We start from the raw sequence: 22,109 nt of genomic DNA, 5'->3' as shown, positions 1-22,109 counted from the left end.
ACCTAAAACAAACAAACAAAAAAGGTGAAAAGGATTTTCTGAAAGGATAGAGCCTAGTACAGTTCCAGAGTTAAAAGGCCAAACTAATGTTTCTACTTCATCATCTCTGAAAGTTCCTGTGTTGAGCCCTTTCTCTGCTTTCTCACCTCTATGTGGCCAGGCTCCTGAAGATGACTTCCGGTGGCCCAGAGATGACCATGGCGACATGGACTGTGAGAAGCTGGTTGAGCAACTGAAAGATTGCTCAAACCTACAGGACCAAGCAGACATTTTATACATTCTCTACGTTGTAAAGTAAGTGTCAGGATTCTTTAGTCTGGTTGGGCATCTATAATGACATGCCATCAGCCAATAGCATCAACAACACAAGTTCTTTCTCAGTTCTGGAGGCTGGATCCATCAAGAGGTCAGCAGATCGTTTGTCAAGAGGGGGCCCGCTTCCTCATGCATGGTGTCTTCTCTCTGTCCTGACACAGTAGAAAGAATGCACTAGCCTCCTCTAGCCTCTTTTTTTTTTTTGCCAGTCCTGGGCTTGAGCTCAGGGCCTGAGCACTGTCCTTTCTCAAGGCTAGAGCTCTACCACTTGAGCCTCAGCACCACTTCTGGCTTTTTTCTATGTATGTGGTACCGAGGAATCGAACCCGGGTCTTCATGCATGCTAGGCAAGCTCTTTAACCACTAGGCCAAACTCCCGGCCCCTCCTCTAGTCTCTTTTATAAGAAGACCTTGCACTTGCTGTTAAAGCATGCTACCATTTGGACCTCATTCTCCAGCTCCTTTTGCTTGGTTTCTTAGATGTGGTACATGTATTGTGCTCAGGTCAGCTCATGACCCTCATACCTCCACTAACCAAGTAGCAGGGATACAGGCACGAGCCACCACTCTGCTCTTAAGGCCCACTTCCTCACATGACCTGGGGTTGGAGTTTTAACTTAGGAGTTTGATGGAGGACACAGACATATGCCATAGCGGTAAGTTTATGATTATTTACTATGTTGAATTTTATAGTCTCGTGGCCTTTTAGCAGCCCTTGGTCATGATTATATTTACCTAAACATGAATAAGACCCCCATTTCCTTCTCTGCCTACTGATGCTGGCCTCCCAGTGTGAGAAGATTGGGCAAATGCAAGGTGTAACAATATATGGATGTTAGACTTCAATTGCAGAGGCCATAGGATGGCTCTGGTGGGATAGAGACTGCTGGGCAAAGCACAGGGCATGTCCAGGCATTTGAAAGAATGTTCAGTGACTTATATCTTAACATTAACATTCTGGATCTTAATATTCTAGGTTGTATCTGCATTTTTCTTTCTTTTCCTTTTTCTTTTTTTATTTTTTAGTAGCTTACATTAGTTATACAGAGAAAGATTTCGCTGTTCTATTTCCAGGAAGGTATACAATATATTCCAATCAATGTTAACTCCTTTTATCATTCTCTCTTTCCATTTTCCCAAAACATTTTCTACATGTTTTCTTGTATTTTCATAGTTGCAAACAATCTATTTCACCACCTCTGTTTTCTTTCAAAATTATTTATCCTCTAATTTTCCCCTTTTCCTTGCCCATCTCTTTTTCTAGAGGCCCTTTGTCAGAGTCATGTTCTGTATTTATGTTTGTATCTACATGACTATATAAATGGATATATATATATATATATGAATCTCTATTTCTTTTAGGACTAGCTTCCAAATATGAGTGAAAACAGGTTATTTTTGGCTTTGAGCTTGGCTTTTCTCACTCAGTATGATGTCCTCCAATCATATCTCTGCGTCTGTTCCTCTGTGTCTTGACAGGGGTCCCAACTGGGACACAAATCTCTCTGGACAGCATGGAGTCACTGTTCATAATCTTCTCAGCGAACTCTGTAGCAAAGCTGGCCTGAACCAAGAGTGGGGTTTGGTTCGCTACATCTCCGGCCTGCTCAGGAAGAAAGTAGAAGTCCTGGCTGAGGTCAGAACAAGTGGGTCTTCAGGGTTACCTATTTGTCTTCTCAAGCTCTGTGTCTTCTTCCAATCTTTGGGTTATGGAAGCTAGAAGCAAATGCCTTTGATCTGTAAAGGGAAGTGTGCATCTGAATGCAGAACTGGGGCAGGCCCTCCTCTCCTGACCTTCTAACACCCTGCGGTGAGAGCAGAGGGAAGGAAATTCAAGTCAATAAGTTGAGTTCTCTCTCAGTCACAGAAAAGCCTACCAGGTAACCAACTGAAAGTGATCAGTAACCTATGAAACACAGTTCTCTGATTTTTCCACACATCCACAGTACAATGGTCATTAAGATTTGGAACTTCGAGGCCCTACAAAATCCAGAACCAGTTTTTTTGGAAGAACTCTTTTTTTTGGACTCAAGAGATTCTATCACTTAAACCATGCCTCTGGCCCTGTGTAATTATTTTTTAGGTAGGGCCTCACACTTTTTGATCAGGCCAGCCTTGAGTGATAATGAGGCAACTGGTAGGTTAAGTATATAATGTGGCAGATAATTCTTGCCACTACCACCTGTGGACTCATCCTTGTTGAATACTAGGCATTTCAAGGTATTTGTTTCAGGGATGGACCTTATATGCCTACTCACAGGCCCTGCAGGCCAGGCCTTGGGTAACTGAAGGATCACAAGACTTCATTCTCTTTGCTGAAGTACAATAGTCCCTTTGGGGAGCACAAATAGTATAATTCTTTAGAAAGACTAAGTCAAAGCCCAACAAAATAAATACCAAGAAATCGGTACTTTCAGGGAGGATCAAGGGGAAAAGGGGTAGACGAATTAACTGAGGGAATAAATAGAATGCAGGCAAGAATGTATTATATATGCCAGAGAACTGAGAGAAATAACAGGGGTACAGATGCCCAAGTGATACCACTAATCAAGATGCATTGTATATTTAAATCACTTAGTTAAAAGGTAAAAAAATACAATATATAACCTAGAAATTAAGAAAAATGAGAGAAGGGGTTGAGTGAGAGGGTGGGTGAGAATGTTAAAGAAAGATCATAGGGTCTCAACCCTCCTTAGGTTGTTCAGTATGTTTTTCAAATATAGGAAAAATTGATTATAAAGTTAGTACAGATAAACTTCTGATCTCCCTCCCCATCCCTCTTGAATGTGTAGGCCTGTGCAGACCTGCTGTCCCACCAGAAGCAGCTCACAGTGGGCCTGCCACCTGAGCCCCGTGAGAAGACCATCTCTGCGTAAGTCTTTGGCCAGGAACTTCAAGAGTGGGATCAGTGGGAAAACATCAGAGCCCTGCACTCTTCAGAAGGAGGGGCTCTTTGAAGACTGTGGCACACAGGTTCTTCCAGCATTGAACATAGAGGGATCTTCCATGGAGGACAAGGAGCCCCCAGTTCTGAGACACTTGTAGTGTGTGTGACTTACTACTCTTTCCTAGGCCCCTGCCTCCAGAAGAAATCACAAAACTCATCTATGAAGCCAGTGGGCAGGACATCAGCATCGCCGTCCTCACACAGGTCAGGCTCAGGTTCTGGAAAGGAGCGGCTGGGCCACAGCCTTCCTCAGAGGGAAAAGGGGCCTCTTTGCCACTCAACTAGGTCTCTGAAGCTCTGTTTCCATGTCTCTCTGTATGTACTTCAGGAGATTGTGGTTTACCTGGCTATGTATGTTCGGGCCCAGCCCAGCCTCTTTGTGGAGATGCTCAGACTCCGGATTGGACTGATAATTCAAGTGATGGCCACAGAGCTAGCGAGGAGCCTGAACTGCTCAGGTAAAAAGCCGGGGCTCCCACAGCTCCTGTCCCAACCCATGCCCTCAAGGCTCAAGGCTGTGCTCTGAGAGGATACCTGGTTCAGGTACTCCTGTGCTTGGGTTTCTTCAGGTTCCCTCATTAGACGTAGCTCCTGGTATGCTACTCATCACAACACACTGACCTTGCTGAGCAGGAGAGGGAAAGGAACAGTTAGAAGTTGCCATGAGAAACTTTGCTCATCCTGACACCTGTTTCTCACCGAAGTTCTTACTGTGAAATATCATCCACCATGGTGTAATACCTTCACTGAGAGAAGTCTTACTAATTGAAATACAAACATCAATTATAAGACATAGCTCAACACCAGGTGTCTATAGAAATTAAGCACCTCAAGTGCTGACTTAAATAGCAGTATCACAAGGCCCTGAGCACCAGTGCCTTTCAGCTAAGTAATCATGGGCAAGGATGCCTGTCACTGCGTCCATGGCCACCCCCCGCAGGTCCACTCCACTCTGCCTTTACCTGCCACCCGCTCCAAGTTGATGAGTACAAGATGCTTGTTTGTAGGAGAAGAAGCTTCAGAGAGTTTGATGAACCTCAGCCCCTTTGACATGAAGAATCTCCTGCATCATATCCTGAGTGGAAAGGAATTTGGGGTAGAAAGAAGTGGTGAGTCAATATTCCTGCAACCTCGGTGGGGAATGGCCTCCTGGATGTGCAAATAGGCCTCAGTACTAGTAGGTCAAGCATGTGGACCATGTGATTTCAATGGAATGAGCTGAGCTTGGGCTTTCATCCCCAGTTCCAGAGGCTTTTATGGGATGGAGGATATCCTTGTAGATTTGTCAGAGTGCCTTATCTCACACACCCGTGTGCCTTGCATCTCTCGTGGCCATAAGTGCCAGGTACCTCATAAACAAGGGTTTGAGTCACTTGAGTGCCAGGGTGAAAGGGCTGTCATTTTATTTCATTTGAATGGTTTTGGTTTTGGTGAAAGTGTTTTCAACCAGGCCTCCATGTCATCCTCCGTGGGGCAGTGAGAAACTCTATGACCCCTTGTTCCTTTTCTTCTGCTTTATCCCAGTGTTGCTTATTTCTGATTTCCCCAAGGACCCTGCTTGCTGTACTGTGAAATACAATCACCAAGTCACATTCTAAAGTGTTTGCTAATTATAATAGAAGCAATAATTTTCTCCCTTAAGCAGAGCTAAGTGATTCACAAAAATATTGGTGAATTTATTTCATCAAGCCAAAGAAACGTGCTCTGGACTGAAATTCCTTTAATGTAGCGCAAGAAGGACATTAGGTACATTTTCCTGAGTATATGTCAGCTAAAGACCACACATCAGATTTGTACAGGTAGTGTTTCTCCTTTCCCTTGGGGAAGAATGCCGCAGATCCTTGTCCAAAAGCAATTTCTAGTTCTTTCCAACACATAGTCCTTGAAATGTAAATGTGAAAGATAAATATTTAATGTGTTCTGTTCATTATAATAGTGTACATGGTTTGACATGGATAATTGTTATTAGATGTAAAGTGATAGATGCTTATGAAACCAGGAACTGAGAAAGTGCCACTTGTAAGCATTCTCAGATGCTATGTATTCAGACCTGCATCTTATTTCAAGTCAGCCTGGCATGGGCACACCTCTTATCAGATGACCGACAGGCACTCGCGTTTCAAACCCTTCAGTGAGCACCCAGCAGTTTTGTCATTTGTCCAAGAACAGTTGGCACTTGGAGGATCAGAGAGCCAAGTAGAATCTAGCTATGTCAGTGTGGGTCATACGCATTAGTCATGACAACCCTTAAAAATGAACCTAGATGGTGCCAGGAGTTTGGCCTAGTGGTAGAGTGCTTGCCTAGCATGCACTAAGTACCACATATATTGGGGGGGGGAGCCGGAAGTGGTGCTGTTGCTCAAGTGGTAGAGCTCTAACCTTGAGAAATCCCAAGGACAGTGCTCAGGCCCTGAGTTCAAGGCCCAGGACTGGCAAAAGAACATACATAGAGTTGAGCTTAGTAGGCATAATTCCAGCTACCTGAGGTACAGATTGGGAGGACTGTAGTTTGGCAACCTTGGTAAAATGTTAGAAAGACCTCTTCCATTTCAATCAATAAGCCAAGTGAAGCACAAGTATAATCCTAGCTGCAATGGAGGCTTAAGTAGGAAGATCAAGGTCTGAGACTGGCTTTAGACAAAAAAGAAAAGCAAAAGGAGACCTTATCCAAAAACTAACTAAAGCAAAATAGGGCTGGGTACATGGCTCAAGTGGTAAGGTGCCTGCGCGGAAAGAGTAGAGCCCTAGTTCAAGTGCCAGTCACCACTAGAAAGAAAAGAAAGGTACAAATGGGATAAGGTATATTATTGACCACCCATGAAATTACACATCACATGACCATAAAATGTCACATAGTAGAACATTTGATGACAAAATAAACATAAGTTAAAATTGGTCACAGTAGGCCTTTGGTATCCATGAGAATATATTTCTAAGGAAGCCTCCATTTAAGGAAAACCATGAAAATCCATTGAGTGGAATACTGTAGAATTATTCAGATTTGCTGAGCGCAGTGCTCACTCCTGTAATCTTAGCTATTCAGGAGGCTGAAATCTAAGGATCATAGTTCAAAGTCATCCCAGGCAGAAAAGTCTATCTCCAATAAATTATTCAGAAAAAGCCAACAGTAGCAGTGTGGCTCAAGTAGTAGAGCACTATCCTTGATCAAAAGAAGTCCAGGGGCAAGCTGGCTGGTGTCTCATGCCTGGAATCCTAGCAACTCAGGAGGCTGAGATCTGAGGAACAAGGTTCAAAGCTAACCTGGGCACAAAAAAAACATGAGACTCTTATCTCCATTTAACCTCTAGAAAATGGGAAGTGGGGCTTGGCTAAAGAGTAGGGTGGTAGCCTTGAGCTGAAGAGCTCAGGGACAGTGCCCAGGCTGAGTTCAAGCCCAATGACCCACAAATAAATAAGTGTAGGGGCAGGGCCCAAGTCCTGAGTTCAAGCCTCAGATGAGCATCCCCCCCCCTCAAATGAATTACTCAAATTTTTCTGCACTTCCATGTGAAAATACATGGAGTAAGCCACTTTTGTGTCCCCAACATTGCTAGTGTTCACATTAATAGTATTCTGCCAAAAGTAGATCTTTTTCATGCTCTTTGTCTCAAGTACTACAGATGCTTGATTTATTTTCTCAAAGTATCACCCAACATCCCCTAATGAGATGCTGCCTTTGAATAGATTTTTTTTTCCTTTATCACTTAAGCACATTGTGTGTTCTTTTTGGCTTGCAAAGATCATCATGATTCTACCTTAATTTGGGTGCATATTTTCACAAATTAAAGACAAGCACTCATCTGATTGCAACTATTTAAACATAACTGATGGCATGGGAGAGCCTGGAGTTCCTCTATAACAGCTAAGCCATGTGATATGCAGGTGAGGATTCCAAACTTTTTGTTTTAGAAATTTCTTTTGATTTTTTTCATTAATTTTTTTTACCATACATGATCAGAACTACATGAACTAAATCCTCAAATAAGGCAGCTTTCTGTGTACATATATGTGTATTACATATACTTAATAGATCATATATGTGTACATATGAATATGATAATTCTGTGGGGTTTTTGTTTGAGCTCAGGGCCCGAGCACTGTGCTTGGAATTTCTCAAGCCTAGAGCTCTACCACTTGAGCCTCAGCACCATTTCAGGCTTTTTTTCTGTGTATATGGTACCAAGGAATTGAATCCAGGTCTTCATGCATGCTAGGCAAGCATGCTACCACTAGGCCAAACTCCCAGGCCCAATGATTCTGTTTTATAAGGAAAAATCTTAGCTATTTGGGGGATGAGGGTGGGGCTGGCAGAATAACTAAGGTGTAGACTGACTTGCATTCTGGCTTCCTTAGGTAGTCTCAGTATTCCCCCAGGGAAGATGGGTTTGGGGATAAGTAAAAACATAGTTTTCCAACTGGACACTAGTGGCTCATATCTGTAATCTTAGCTACTCAGGAGGCTGAGACCTGTGGATTAATTCGAAGCCAATCTAGGCATACAGAACCAAGATACTCTTGTCTCCAGTTAACCAGTAAAATGTCAGAAGTAAAAATATGGCTCGGGTGGTAGATCACCAGCCTTAGAAAAAAGATAAAGGAGAGCATGAGGCCCTGGGTTCAAGTCCCAGGACTGGCATAAAATACAAAAGTTAAGGGTTTGTTTGCCTGTCTGTTCTGTAGGTGCCATTTAAACCGCATGTGTACTTCTGCAGAGCCCTTCAACTGTACCATGTTAACTCTGAGGGCAAAGCTCACCTCTGACTCAGTTTATAAACAAGCAAGGGATGCAGGTGTAGACCTCAGTTGCCAGTATCTCCCCACTCAGGGAGGATGCTGTGCAGTGGAAGAACCCCGTGTGTGTGTGTGTGTGTGTGTGTGTGTGTGTGTGTGTGTGTGTGTGTGTGTGTGTGTGTGTGTTTCCCCTACAGTGCGCCCCATCCACTCGTCCGCGTCCAGCCCAGCCATCTCCATCCACGAGGTGGACCACACTGGACTCACCAAAACTGAGAGGAGTGGCATTACCAGATTGAGGAGTGACATGAAACAGGTAAGAACAGCTTGGTGGAATTTCTGGATTTACCTGAGAAACCCACAGTTGACACTTCAGCCTCCTCTCTGTAGAAAAATGCGAGGTGTCCTCTGCCTGAAATCTGAACACAGCTCTGTGCCACCATAGGGACCTCAGAGCCCCCCCCACCCACACACCCCTGTTCTTAACCCTAACGTTTCATCTGATGTTACACATGTATTCTAGGATAGGCCGTCGTCCATGTTTGCTTCTGCATTGAATAAGTAGAGCTCTGCCAGAATAAACCACCATTTCCCATCAAACGTGCCCTTTAACTGCAATAGCAAGAAGGGTTTGGAAATAGACCGGGATGCTTTGTGACACCTGCTTTCTCCACCTCCCGTAGAGGTCTCTTTACTTCAGCTCTGTTGAATTTAAATCAAAATCCTTTTGAACTGAGCCCACACAGGACTGCAGCTGAGCCTCTTTTCTGTCCTAACTTACCGGGTTTGGGCTAGGCCTTGACCATGACCCATGGTAGAAAATAGTTTTCCTCGTGACAGTCATGTGGGGGAGGAATGCAAGTCCCATGCTAGTCGTGATCCACTGGCTCCAGTGTGCAACAATATGGTCACCCCTGAGGTGAGCCCAGCCTGGCCCGGGATTAGTGCAGGGTGATGGGAGTGTCACAGCATTCTTGACTTGGAGCTGGTTTTCATTTCCTGATGGTTTTCTTTTCAGATGACCAGGCGAGTTAGTGCAGATGAACAGGTGAAGTATCTTGCCTTGTTTCACCTTGTCTGTGTGCTATATATTCTTTGTGGCTTGAATGTGGAATGTGAGGACGGAAGGAGTGACTCTGTCCAGAGTGGTGGTTCAGAATGGCCGATCCCAGGGACAAAAAGAGAACAGGGTTTTAAGGCAGGAGAAATGACCTTACCCTGTACTTTTAAAAAAACAATGCAGCTGGGATGTGGCTTACTGGTAGAATGCTTGCCTGGCATGCATGAAGCCCTGGGTTCAATTCCTCAGTACCAAACACAGAAAAAGCTGGAAGTGGTGCTGTGGCTCAAGTGGTAGAGCACTAGCCTTGAGCAAAAGAAGCTCAGGGACAGTGCCCAGACCCTGAGCCCAAGCTCCAGGACTGGCAAAAATTAAAAAAAAATCCATGTATCAATTTCTTGGGCTTTGAAGGAAATCTTTTGAAGGGCATGGTCCAGGCTCTACCTCACTGAGCATTTCTATGAAAGGGGGTTGGGTTAAATAGAGAAGAATGGTCATATCAGGAGAGTAAGGCTGTTCTTTCCTTAGATCACATGTGAGGGTGTTAAAACCCAGAAGGAAAAACAATTTTTCATCTGCCTCTGCCTCCCGAGTACCTGTGTATGTGTACATACACACTTCCGTGTCTGGCTCTAGAGTCACATTTGTAATTATTTGATGTCTCTGTTACACAATGTAATCATAATGACATGCAAATGCAGATAGTACATTTTTGTCTCTCATTCTAATTTCTGCTCTTTTTAACCTGGGTGCTGGTGATTCACGCCTGTAACCCCAGCTACTCATAAATCTGAGATCTGAGGATCATGGTTCAAAGCCAGCCCTGGTAGATAAAATCCAAGAAACTCTATCTACAATTAACCAGGAAAAAAAAAAAAAAACTGAAGTGGAGATGTAACTCAAGTGATAGAGCACTGACATTTAAAAGTAACTAAGCAAGAACACAAGACCCTGGATTGAAACTCTAGTAGCTACACAACACACACACACACATGCACACGCACACACGCACACGCACACACTCACCTACCTACCTACACATGCAGGACTGTGTTCCTTCCAAGTAAATATCCCGCTTTAGAAACTACTTCCTTTCCTACCACTGGGTGGCACTGTTGCTCTGGTTTCACATCCCAGTGGCCTTACAGTGGATGGCAGTGGATGGTTCCTTCCTCTTCTATTTAATATTGCTGTCTGCATGTTACAGGGTGTTCTTTGATGAGTTTAGATCCAAGTAGCCATTATCACTTTTAGATATGCATACTTAATAGCAAAATGCTATTCTCTGGAAAAAAATTACAAGATTTATTAACGTTTTGCTGCATTTAATGAAGAAGCAGATCAATTCGATCAATTCATATAATGGAGGAAACATAGAAACTGTTTATTTTTATAAATAAGAACTCAAAATTGTTGCATCTCAAAGAAGGCATTCATGGTTTCACAGGTTAAATCTGAGTCATTGTTCAATACTCAACCATGCAAAATATACTTACGTTGCACATTTGCGAATAATCCAGAAAGAAATCTGGTAATGGTGCAAATGTCATTAAAATTACTCTCACACTAGGGAAATACTGTTAATTTAGAAGGTAGAGTACTGTAGCACAGGCAGGGCCATTTCTGATTTTCAGGTAGCATTTCAATTGTCATTTTCATTTCTGTAGAGCTATGCACACATTCTGACATGAGTTAGAATCATCTGGAACAGTTTAGCATGTAATAGATTTCATGTCATTTTAAGTATCTACTCACTTTTGCAAGAACAGCATGTATATACCTCTGCAAGTTGAGGGTACAATCTAGATTTTTTTTGCCAATCCTTGGGCTTGAACTCGGGGCCTGAGCGCTGTCCTTGGGCTTTCTTAAGGCTAGAGCTCTACTACTTGAGCCACAGCACCACTACCAGCTTTTTCTATGTATGTGGTACTGAGGAATAGAACCCAGGTCTTTGTGCATGATAGGCAAGCACTCTACCACCAGGCCAAACTCCAAGCCCCAATCAAGATTTATAGATGAGCAAATACTTGGGTCACCAAATGTCATCTGACCTATCGTGTGCATTTCACAAATTTGGGAAGTGGATGTCAGTGTTAGTGGAAGTTATGGGTATTTTCTTAATCTCTAGAATTTCACAACTCGCCATAAAATATTAGCATTTCATAGCTGTGACTTTGGAAAAATGTGTCCTAGCTATCGTAGGCATATTCCACAAAGGAACCAAAGCTGGTACCGTTTACCATTTAAAGAAAGACTGTGGGACAGACAAGGCAATGGTGATTCACACCTGTAATCCTAGCTACTCAGGAGGCTGATATCTGAGGATTGCAATTCAAAGACCCTGACACTCTGTCATCTCCAAAAAACCAGAAGTGGAATTGTGGCTCAAAGTAGTAGAGTGCCAGCCTTGAGCAGGAAAGCTCGGGGACAGAGCCCAGGCCCTAAGTTCAGGCCCCATGACTGACCAACAAAAGAAAGAAAGGGAGGGAGGGAGGCAGGGAGGGAGGCAGACAGACCATACAGTGCTGGCTCCATATTACTGAGCCAGTAATGTGCCCAGTCCAGTGGGTCCGCCTGTGCTGCATGAGAGAACCTTTCCAGCTGACTTCTGGTGCACATTTTATGCTGTTATGTGTTTCCCACCCCTCTCACTACTGGTGTCTCTTGGTGTCACTGCCCAAGCCTGAATTGACTCTTTTTGTTTTGTAGTTCTTTTCTGTGGGCCACACCGTATCCAGCAGCGGGCATTCCTCCAAGTCTGCGGTAAATGTGCATCAGCATTGCATGCTCCCCTCCTCCTCCTCCCCTCCTCCTCCTCCTCCTCCTCCTCCCCTTCTCCTCCTCCTCCTCCTCCCCTTCTCCTCTTCGTCTTCCTCTTCATCCTCCTCCTCCTTTTCCTCCTCCTCATCCTCCTCATTCTCCTCCTCCTCCCTGTGCCCCCAGTACAGTGTAGGTGAAGAATGATCTCCTCACCAAGTTCACAAAGGTTTCTGCCTTTCTTGTCACATTTTTTGTAAACTCAGGACCTAGGAGCTGTCTCGGAGCTTTCTGTGCTCAAGGCTAGCATTCTACCACTCTGAGCAGAGTTCTACCACCATGAGCCTGCTCCACTCCTGCCTATGTTGGTAGTTAATTAGAGATAAGAGTCTCATGGGCTTTCTTACCTAAGCTGTGATCTCCTGAGGAGCCAGGATCACAAGCGTGAGCCACCAATACTGCCTTTCTTCCTTTATGTTTTGAGGAGCTGGAAATGGCACCCGAGGCCTCATGCATGCTAAATAAGGACTCTGCTGTTAAACTACACTACACTCCCAGCCCCATAGCTTTTTACTGAATGTTGACCTGTGGCAGGTGAGGTAGAGGTTGAATCTGCCTCTGTAAACCAGAAGGAAACAAATCAGCTTAGTCGTTGATGAAGGTAGCTGTGATTACTTTTATTTGTAGCTAATTATTGCCTTATTTAAATGAGTCTAACAAGTCTAACAGAATATATCAGCCTACCTGGCTTTTCAAAGTAAGACATATTCAAGTCAAAATGAATGCACAGAGGAGAGTCTTGCTTCTTACCTGGTTGGTGTGCTTTTTGAAACCTTTCACTTTGATGTTACACAATGAGAAAGTACCTAACATTTGAGAGCCAAGAAGAGCTCAGTGATGCAAGTTTTTTCCCCTGACATGGAGGCCAGAAGGCAAGAACTGACCCCTGGCCAGAACCTGGCTCCAGAAAGCACCTGAGGCCTGGTCTGCATGCCTTGCTAGGAGCTCTGAGCCACCTTTAGGCCACAGGCAGCCCTGTAACAGTGCTTCCTTGTGCAGGCCACAGGAGTCCAGCCTCAGGCAAGGAGGTGGAAGGATGGCTCCCTTCTCTCCCAACAGCAGAGGCTGTCCCCCACCAGTCCCCAAGCACAGGGACCAATTGAGGAGGAAGCCCTGAGCCAAAACCAGGAAGCAGACGTGGACTGAAAAAGCCCAGTGGAAAAGCCCAATTCTCAAGACTGTACCAATAAGCAGATTCTTTGCCTGATTTTTGGTGTGTGTGTCTACCCCTGCTGGTCATTTCCTCGGCATTTTGTGTGGCATTCTCCATGCACTCATCCTACAAGAAGGTGCTGGTCACTGCTTTAGTGGGCACTCTGTCCACCTCCCGAGGCTGTGAGCCGCTGACGCTCAGCTGCTCTGAGCTGGCATCTCTTTCAAAGCTCTGGTGCAGGCTGCTTTCCTCACCTGAAATGAATACACTGAGTGCCAGGCCAGTGTCCTCGGAGAAGCAGCCCCCAGGGTAACAGGGTGGCCCCATGAGCACTGAGCACAAGCCAGCATGCTCTCTGCAGTATCTCAGCCCCTTCCCCAAGTGAATGCCCCCACAGAACTCCTGGGGAAATCTTGGCTTGCTTTCCATCAGGTACAGGTAACTGGGTAGCAGTTGGTGCTAGTGTGAGTTCAGACAGCCTCAGCTGGGACACTGACTGTTGAATTGAGACTTACAGCATAATGGTCTGACCTCAGAGGCCACACCTGTGCCTGCCTAGTCAGCTCTCTGAGCTCAGGATCCTGAGGGCGCTCATCCACTGGGGGTGGGGGAGGAGGGTGAAGCATAGATTAATCCAGCAGGTGGCATACAATGTGGAATGGAGCCAGATTGTTTCTGGGTAAGGGCGACTGGTCATCTGGATGAGTTCTCTCATGTTCCCAAAGGATGTTTGCTGGGTAGCCCTGGGCTTCTGAGGGGCCGCGTGGTGTCTGTCTTGCAGAGGTCCAGCTCCCCATCCTCACCCACAGGCACATCATCATCAGACTCGGGAGGACATCACATCGGCTGGGGGGAGCAGCAGGGCCAGTGGCTGCGCAGGAGAAGGCTGGATGGCGCCATCAACAGGGTCCCGGTGGGATTCTACCAGAGGGTGTGGAAGATCCTGCAGAAGGTAGGCTGGGTGCTGGGTTGCTTTGGTGCTCGGGAAGCCACGTTGTCTGGGAAAGGAGGCAGAACACCCACCTGCCTGTCTGAGGCCCAGTGGCAGGTAACAAGCGAGCATTGCGCTGCGCACCTCTGAGCACAGAGCATGGCTGACAACTGTTGCCAAGGTGATTGTTCTGCAGGAAAACAGATTCCTCTGTCATCTGTGCCCACAATCTGTCTCCTCTCACGTTTGCACTGGGATGTTCCTGCAGCTCAGTGGCCCCTGCTGAGATTGCCCTGCCTCTCACATGGAACAAAATGAACGCCAACTCAAAGTGTCTATGCAAATCAAGATAGATTTTTTTTCTCAAATCTTTCATGCTCATCTCCCAGTAGGAGATGAGAATGGAAATAATCCCAAGTGACGATGTACTCCAGCTCCTCTGGCCAGCAACATAACAACAGCATTTGTATTCTTTGTGCTTCAGCTGCTCCTGGCCAGTAGCAAGGCTCTAGACTATGTAGTGAAGCCCGAGGTCTTCCTTATGTGTCCACTGAGCTGGGGAGGAGGGTACAGTGTGCCCTGCGCAGGAGCAGCTGGCCTCTGTTACCCACTGCTCCCTCTCCAGTGGAGCCCTCACAGCTACAGCTGTCATAGTCCACAACTCTCCATATTTATTCAGGAGCCCTGGAATGCGGTGAAGGCAGCACAGCTGCTGCCAGCTGGGTGTGGGGAGGGGGAAATTGGCCACTTACACTAGGCCTATCTATTCCTAGAAAATCTCCCCACTCTTCCTGGCCTCACACTTCCGTCCAGACTCCCACTGACACGGAAGCAAGGCGCTTGTATTATGAAAAAGTAGCATTTTGTGTGCAGCCCACTTGATATTTATATACACGGGTGTGCTTGTCTGTGCATGCGCGCCAGTCTTTTGAGATTGGAGCTTATTATAGAATCTGGAAAGCAGACGCCTGCAGAAGCACAGAACTATCACTTCACCAGCAGGAGCATGCAAACCACCCTTCATCACGGCACCGAAGGGGGCCTGGCAGGTACCAGGGCCCAGACTCCAAGTAAATGCAGAGCCTCCAGACACTGGGACATGGCAGGCACATCCCCGGACATTACTCCTCCATGATCTGAGAGATGCCTGCCCTAGAATTCTTCCACGGAAACGCAGCCCGTGGGCAGTGAGAACATGGCTCTAAAGATAACTCTGGCAGTCTGGCATAGTCCAACCCTTGTGCAGATTGCAGGGCAGTGAAAGCTGAGTGTGCATGTGCGCATGAGTGCATGTGAGCATGCGTGGGAACAGACTGTCCACTGACACCTGTGTTCTTCCTTTAGTGCCATGGCCTCTCCATTGATGGTTATGTCCTCCCGTCCTCAACCACTCGAGAGGTAGGATGAGCCAGCACACCTCTGTACTGTGTGGACTCTGAGCACTGATTTGCCTGTTTCCAGTTTGTTCCATATGGACATCTGGTCTTTTGGGCCACCTCGCCCTCAAGTGTGTGTGCCTCTTTCCATCACCGTTCCTGGCTCTCATTTCCCTAACAACATATCTGGACTCCCAAGTTCTTTCGATTTGCCCCAAAGCCACTTCAAACTGGCCAGTGTGCAGCTCACACTCGCAAGGCCCACAGTCAGCTTCCTTGGCCTGTTCTCTTCCAGCCACAAGAACTTACTTCTTCTAGCTTATTTTTCCCCATGCACTCTCTGGAAAATAGTGGTTGTGTTTTAAGTTTTCACCTGCCCAAGACACCACGCTTATATGCCCCACAAGGGGCTTTCTTTTCTTCTTTTTAAAAGGAAAAAAGTCAAAGCGAATTGACTCGTAGAGAAGAGTGAGGAGCCTCCTGCTTTAGTCAGGTGACACAGTTGCAAGCAGGAAGGGAGCTTTTGAGCAGAGTCCTGTCAGTGCTTGATGCACAGTTGGTTCAGGGCGATTTCTGTCCCATCTCTCATTGCTGGTGTCTTCTGGCCTTTCAGATGACCCCGCATGAGATCAAGTTCGCTGTGCATGTAGAGTCAGTGCTGAACCATGTGTCCCAGCCTGAGTATCGACAGCTGCTGGTGGAAGCCATCATGGTACTGACTCTCCTCTCAGACACAGAGATCGACAGCATCGGGGGAATTATCTATGTGGACCAAATTGTGCAGCTGGCCAATCAGCTGTTCATGGAGGAACAGGTGGGTATGCCTACGCTAGCTGCCCCCTTGACACAGCAGAGCTGGCATTCACCTCTGTTGAGGTATAAAGAAGGTAAAAAAAATGTCACACACGTGGTTAGGAATGGACACGAGACAAGCTGTGGAGATAGACTTGTCAGAGTGGATTGTACCCAAGCCATGGCATTGGCTACAGACATGGCCCTAAGGAAGTAATTACCCTGTACCCAAACCCAAGTGAGGCAAAGAAACCCCCGTTAAGCTTTCAAACGTTATCTTCAAACTAGGTTCTGTGAGAACAGTGCCATAACAAAGGCATCCTCCGCTTCTGTGGGAACTTGTTTCCTGTCTGCAGCAGGGCCTGGCCCTGGCTCTCTCCCACCCCTCACCCGCTTGAGCTCACCATTTGCAGAATCACCTGTGGTGGAAGCGTTCTCTCTGCTCACTTTCGCTCTGCCTTTCTGGCTACAGGTATCCATTGGCGCCACAGACACTCTGGAGAAAGACGAAGCCACGGGAATTTGCCATTTCTTCTATGACAGTGCTCCAAGTGGAGCTTATGGGACAATGGCCTACCTCACGAAAGCAGTGGCTTCTCATTTACAGGAATTCCTGCCCAGCTCAGGCTGCCAGATGCAGTAGAGCCACGCTGCTAAATGGCCGCCCTCTCAACCTGGAACTTCCCTGCTAGCCTCACTGGGAGCTTCCTGCCCACCAGGGCCCCTGCATCATCCACAAAGCACGTGTCACCACAAATACAAGGACATGAGAACACTCGCCTTAGGTCCAATGTATGTTCAGGTCCACATACAGCTGGCCAGTCCTGACCTTCCACAAGCAACACCCTGGGATTGTCTAGGTTCTTTCTCAGGCATATTGGTCCCAGTGTTTGGAATTGGAAATGGTGTCCCTCCTGTGAACTGAAAAGCTCGCTCAAATTGGCTCTTGCCTTGAGTTTCAGAAATAGGTGGGGTGAGCTATAGACAGAGCACGAATCTGGAGAATTTCCAGTGGCAACAGCAGGGCGAGCTGACTGTGACAAGGAAAACATTTAATAGGTATTCTCTGTCTTGGGACCAAACTGTGTACCAGAGAGAGCAATTCTTTTCTGTGGAGTCCTGGCAGCCCCTCATTTTAGTGGTACGAGCATGGCTGCCTCCATGGATCACAACTACCTGCTGGCAAGATGGATAGAATTGTTCCTAGTTAATGTGGACTGATGGTACTGAAGGATTGTATCTTGGCTGCCCAGGAAGTAGAAGGGCTGCTCTGCCTTATGGACAGCCCAGAGCTGCCAGAATCGAGGGAAGTTGAGGATCTGACTATTTTGTTTCTTGGTTGGTTGGTCGTGGGGCTTCAACTATGGGCCTAGGCTCTGTCCCTGAGCTCTTTAGCTCGAGGCAAGTGCTCTACCACATTGAGCCACAGTGCTACTTCCAGATTTCTGGTGCTTATCTGGAACTAAGAGTCTTACAGACTTTATTGCCCGTGCTGGCTTTGAACCGTGATCCTCAGATTTCAGTCTTCTGAGTGGCTAGAGTTACAGGTGTGAGCCACCCGTGTCCAGCTGGATCTGACTTTTCTCTTAGCAAAGTGAACTGTTGTTTTAGGACTGGAGCACGAGGGACTCCCCTGGAAAGGCCGGAGTCTCCTCTCCCACTCCATATTCTGGGGACACCATCACTTGGTGACTCAGTAGATGACTCAGAATATGTCATGGAAATTAGTGGTGTGTTCCTACAGAAACAATGCTTCCCTCTTAAAAGCAGAGCCAGCCCGGGAGCTTGAGCCCATTTTGCAGAGCCTTCTCAGGTAGGTGTGTTTGGCGACACTGATCATAGAGAAGGATGAGGTGTGACAAGGTCTGGGAAGGCTTTTGCCAGCGACTTGATGAATGGACTTTCTCTCCAGGTATTTCCCTCACATAGCAGGGAGGAGACAACAGGAGAAATGGTTCCTCTAAACGATAAACAGAGTCACTTGGTGGCCAAATGCTACATCTGTCTGCTTGGGAGTGATGGGTTAGATTTGTAGGAACTCTGCCTCTGGTGTGGAAAAGAACTGTTATGTGTTTTGTTCCTTAGAAGTCCATGTAGAGGGTTTGGGTTTATTTTTTGCCAGTCCTGGACTTGAACTCAGGGTCTGATCACTGTCCTTGGACTTTCTCAAGGCTAGAGCTCTACCACTTGAGCCTCAGCACCACTTCCGGCTTTTTTCTATAGATGCGGTACCAAAGAATTGAACCCCAGTCTTCATGCATGGTCTTCATGCATGGTAGGCAAGCACTCTACCAGTAGTCTAAACTCCCGGCCCTATGTGGAGGTTTTTTTTTTATGAAATTATTTTTTTATTGTAATTAGTAAAAGGGTTACATGATATTTGCCTGATAGAAGGTGCATTAATTCACATACATTGATACCCTTTCATATGTCTTGGTACCCATTACCCTCCCCCCACTATGTGGAGGTTTTGAAGAACAAGATGATGATAGACCTATTGAAGCCATGACGATACCGTGTATTCCAGAGTCGAGATGCAGTTCTGAGTTATTCTCAAAGGAGGGCAAGACTGCTTGCCTCCCATTTCTGACTATCTGGAAGTCTCTCTTGAGACTAACTGGATGTGCTGTGGTTGTGTCCAGGACAGGCTGGTCTGGGCCAGCAGGCGCCCTCCATTGCCCTCTTTCCATTTCTTCCAGAGCACAAGAATCTCATGCCTGAGGTACAGAATAGAAGCATATTTATAAAACCCACAGTCTCTTAGTTTTCCCAGAGTAGACTTTGAATCCATGGTATTTGGGAGAGATCTGCCTGGCCCCAGGCACCAACTGTGTGTGCCTGGACCTGACCCATCAGCCAGGTGGGAAACAGGGGGACTCGGGAGCAGAGTGGTAGTAGCCGTGGGTCCAGGACAACAGACCATGTGCGTGCTGTCATTCTCTTGAGGCTCCACAGGTCACCACCTGCCATACTTCCTACCATGGTTCTTAGGTTTCCTTTGTCACTGTTTTTAAGACATTCCTGACTGTGTGCATTTCCCAGGGTAGCCTGGAACTCCCTCCTGCCCTGGAGCTCCCTCCAGAATACGTGGGCACTCCTGCTTTCTGCCCCCCTGGTCTCTCAGCTCACCAAGCCTCCCGCCAGTAGCCCCGATCTACCGGAATTGGCACAGAGGCCATCTCTCCCTCCCACAGACAAGATGACCCTCCCAATAAACTTCGTTATACTTCTCATTCTGCCCTGTCTACCTGGTCTTGTGGGATGATTTCCTTCCAGTGACCTCATTCCGAGAATCATATAATTAATCCATGGATTCCCTAGTGGAGCACGTTAAACACAGGCAAGGTGAGAAAGGTACACGTCCTTAGAGTGCTGCTGCTTAGGAGAAGTTGCACAATGGTTAGAGCACTCCAGACTGAGCCCAGTGCTAACTCAGAACATTTCCTGCCTGTTGGTGACAGGAGAAGCCACAGCTGCTGTGTTTGGGCTCACCCAGTGAGGCGCTGACAGCCAGAGGAGCTGAAATGAGTGATTCGTCCAAACTTCCCAGTCACTCTTTGAAACGCACTAAAATGAGCCCTGAAAGAAGACAGGCATCAAGCTGTCAGCTTGCAAGAAGGAGAGGAGGCTTTTAGCTCTGATCCCTTTAGCAACTACTGGGGCCATGCTGGGTGGAAAGAGCTGATGTGATGGTGCAGGGGTGGCGGCAATTCTGTCCTAAGAGGATTGTGCCCCTGTAATCAGTCTTGGAATTAGGTCTGGTGGCCCCTGTCCCCTCAGTCATATCTGGGCTGGCTGCCTCCCAACCCCAGGAGCCATATAAGGAAGGCTGTTTCCCTAACACCCCCCTCCAGGAGGGTTTGATCTCTTCTAGGACTAGGGGTAGGAATAGTCTGCTGAGGGGACACATCTGCACAGGCAGAAACACCATTTCTTATGCCTTCAGTTGCAAAGGGGCTGCTGTGTCTCCACTGCTCTCCTTGCCTTTCACTGACAAGATTTCCATATCCTGGCTCCAACACTGCCACTGCTGTGGTCTTGGGCAGCTAAGGTGACCTCTGGCTCCTTCAGCTTGCCCAACTGCACAAAGAGGGAGCCTACATACTAGTTGAGGAGTCAGGATGAATGAGCTCACCGCCTGTGGCAGGGGAAGGCAGTTGGCAAACCTTGCCCAGCAGAGGGGGAGGAGAGGGACTGTGGTGCCGGCATCTCACTGGATAGAACTCTTTCCAGGCCAGAAGCAGAGTTTGCCCCTCTTTGCGGGCTTTGCTAAGGAAGGGAAGAGTGTCAAGCCTTGGCTATCTGGGTAGGAAGAATGTAAATGATCTCTGTGTAAAGAAGAAAAAAAGGAAACAAGATGATTCAGGAGGCAAGAAAAATAATTTGTAGGCTGACTGGTGTCATTTATTTCTGAACAAGATGACAGGAGGCTCAGCCCCTCCCCATGTAAATTGCAGTAGACTCATCTCAGTTCTGTTGACTCATTCATGAGTCTGTCAAAGAGCTTTCGTCATCTCGGCTTGGTTGTTGTCAGAGGGCACAGAAGTCCTCGCCCTGAGTACCAGCATCTCAGTGCAGCTCTGCTTTTCCAGGATGTGAGGGCATCACATTCCCAGAATGCCTTCTGTTCTCCTGGACCGCCATTGATACAAATCGCAGCAGCTCTAGCGCCCTCTTAGAGCCCAGTCCCCTGTCTCCCTGAGAAAGCCATGTAGGAAAAGCCATGACCTTGAGAGACCAAAAGAGTTCTCACGGGGATGAGGAGATTAGACCCTAAGATGCCTTTACAGTCTCATGATCTATATCTGATGGGAAAATTCCATCAGAACACTTCCATTTTATTCTAGTCTTCTCAGGAAGACTAGAATAATTGGATTTAGTGATCTCACATCGTGATTTGTCCCACTGGCTTGCTCAATATGTAAACTCTTCTGACAAATGGATGCATCTAGAAGCGCTATGGCCAGGCCTTGTTAGGCATGCAGAAACCTGGACTGGCATGATGGCACCTGACAGAGTGGCTGTCCATGTCTCAAGTCCTGTGAGGAAGGACTTTCCCTTCCCTGCTGAGGGAAGTGTGCATTCCTCATGCTAGGCTGTGCACATGCTCACATCTCCATCCCAAATTCTGCAGCTCTGGCCTGTTTCTCAGCTGGTGGCTGCTAGAACTTTCCACCTCCAGCTGGCGCCGCTAATGTGCCAAGCTTCCCACGGGCATAGCTTTGGGCTGACCCAGCTGCATGGCTCCACAATGCCTTTTCTGAAAGACCTTTGTAAATTCAAACCCAGGAGGAACTTGGCAAGGAGAAATCACAGGAACTGCCTAGTGCCACTTAGCTGCTAAGCTGCCCGTGGAAGGTGTCAGGCCACAGTGCTCCATCAGCTGAGGCCCTAAACTGAGAGTTCTGCCTTCTACAGTAAGGTGGTCCAGACTCAGCACTGGGGATCCCCCAGAGAGAAAAGAGATTCAAAGGCAGAATATCCAAATCAAAATGTCTGCTCCAGCCAGGAGCCCCGGTTTAAGTCTTTTGTCCCCATCTCCCTGCACCATTCTGAAGGCAGTGAGGCAGCAGTGAGGGGCACACAAGCAAGACACCCCACTGTCGGGCTGGAGAAAGGGCAGCTGTATGTTCTCTGCTTAGAAGCACAAATGTTGTGCTGTAGCAGCCAGATCATCGCCCCTCTTTCCACACAGCCATTGACACCCCCTTGCAGCCCTGAGCTTCTGAGCACAGGTCATAAAGGAAAGCAGCAAAGACAGAGGTTTCACCAATGGGCCACACATGTGATCCCCAACCTGGTCCCCAGTAGATTTCCCTGAACCCTGAGTGACAGCCCTGTCTGGAATAAGATGTAAATGATTGTCATAGCTTTCCTCCTGAGCCAACTGGAGATTTAAAAATAAAGCATTGGAAGTGAATCATGGTATAAGCCTCTCCCCTGGCAGTGTGAATAATTTCCTCCAGCTGTCACCAGGGCTCCCTCTG

General features: G+C 47.0%; 1 protein-coding gene across 4 annotated transcripts in view; it reads left to right on the top strand.

Moving 5' to 3' along the window:
* The window catches only part of Phka2 (phosphorylase kinase regulatory subunit alpha 2), a 56,359-nt gene extending 39,119 nt beyond the window's left edge, over positions 1–17,240 (top strand). Inside the window, exons 21-33 of one of the 4 annotated variants that reach the window (XM_090326651.1) lie at positions 161–294; positions 1,795–1,951; positions 3,108–3,187; positions 3,388–3,466; positions 3,591–3,720; positions 4,270–4,371; positions 8,191–8,309; positions 9,012–9,041; positions 11,763–11,816; positions 13,805–13,975; positions 15,299–15,352; positions 15,944–16,144; positions 16,595–17,240. In XM_090326651.1, coding sequence (XP_090182777.1) covers positions 161–294; positions 1,795–1,951; positions 3,108–3,187; positions 3,388–3,466; positions 3,591–3,720; positions 4,270–4,371; positions 8,191–8,309; positions 9,012–9,041; positions 11,763–11,816; positions 13,805–13,975; positions 15,299–15,352; positions 15,944–16,144; positions 16,595–16,765 — 1,482 coding nt within the window. In that variant the 3' untranslated portion in view covers positions 16,766–17,240. Of the gene's footprint in view, positions 1–160; positions 295–1,794; positions 1,952–3,107; positions 3,188–3,387; positions 3,467–3,590; positions 3,721–4,269; positions 4,372–8,190; positions 8,310–9,011; positions 9,042–11,762; positions 11,817–13,804; positions 13,976–15,298; positions 15,353–15,943; positions 16,145–16,594 lie in introns of those variants that run through there. The other 3 variants (XM_090326652.1, XM_090326653.1, XM_090326654.1) reach the window with 3 other exon arrangements.
* The last annotated feature ends 4,869 nt before the right edge of the window (positions 17,241–22,109 follow it).

This window comes from Megascapheus bottae, chromosome X, assembly GCF_031878675.1.
Source record: "Megascapheus bottae isolate mThoBot1 chromosome X, mThoBot2.hap1, whole genome shotgun sequence".
Taxonomy (NCBI): domain Eukaryota; kingdom Metazoa; phylum Chordata; class Mammalia; order Rodentia; family Geomyidae; genus Megascapheus; species Megascapheus bottae.
This window is presented reverse-complemented; position numbering and strand designations above follow the sequence as displayed.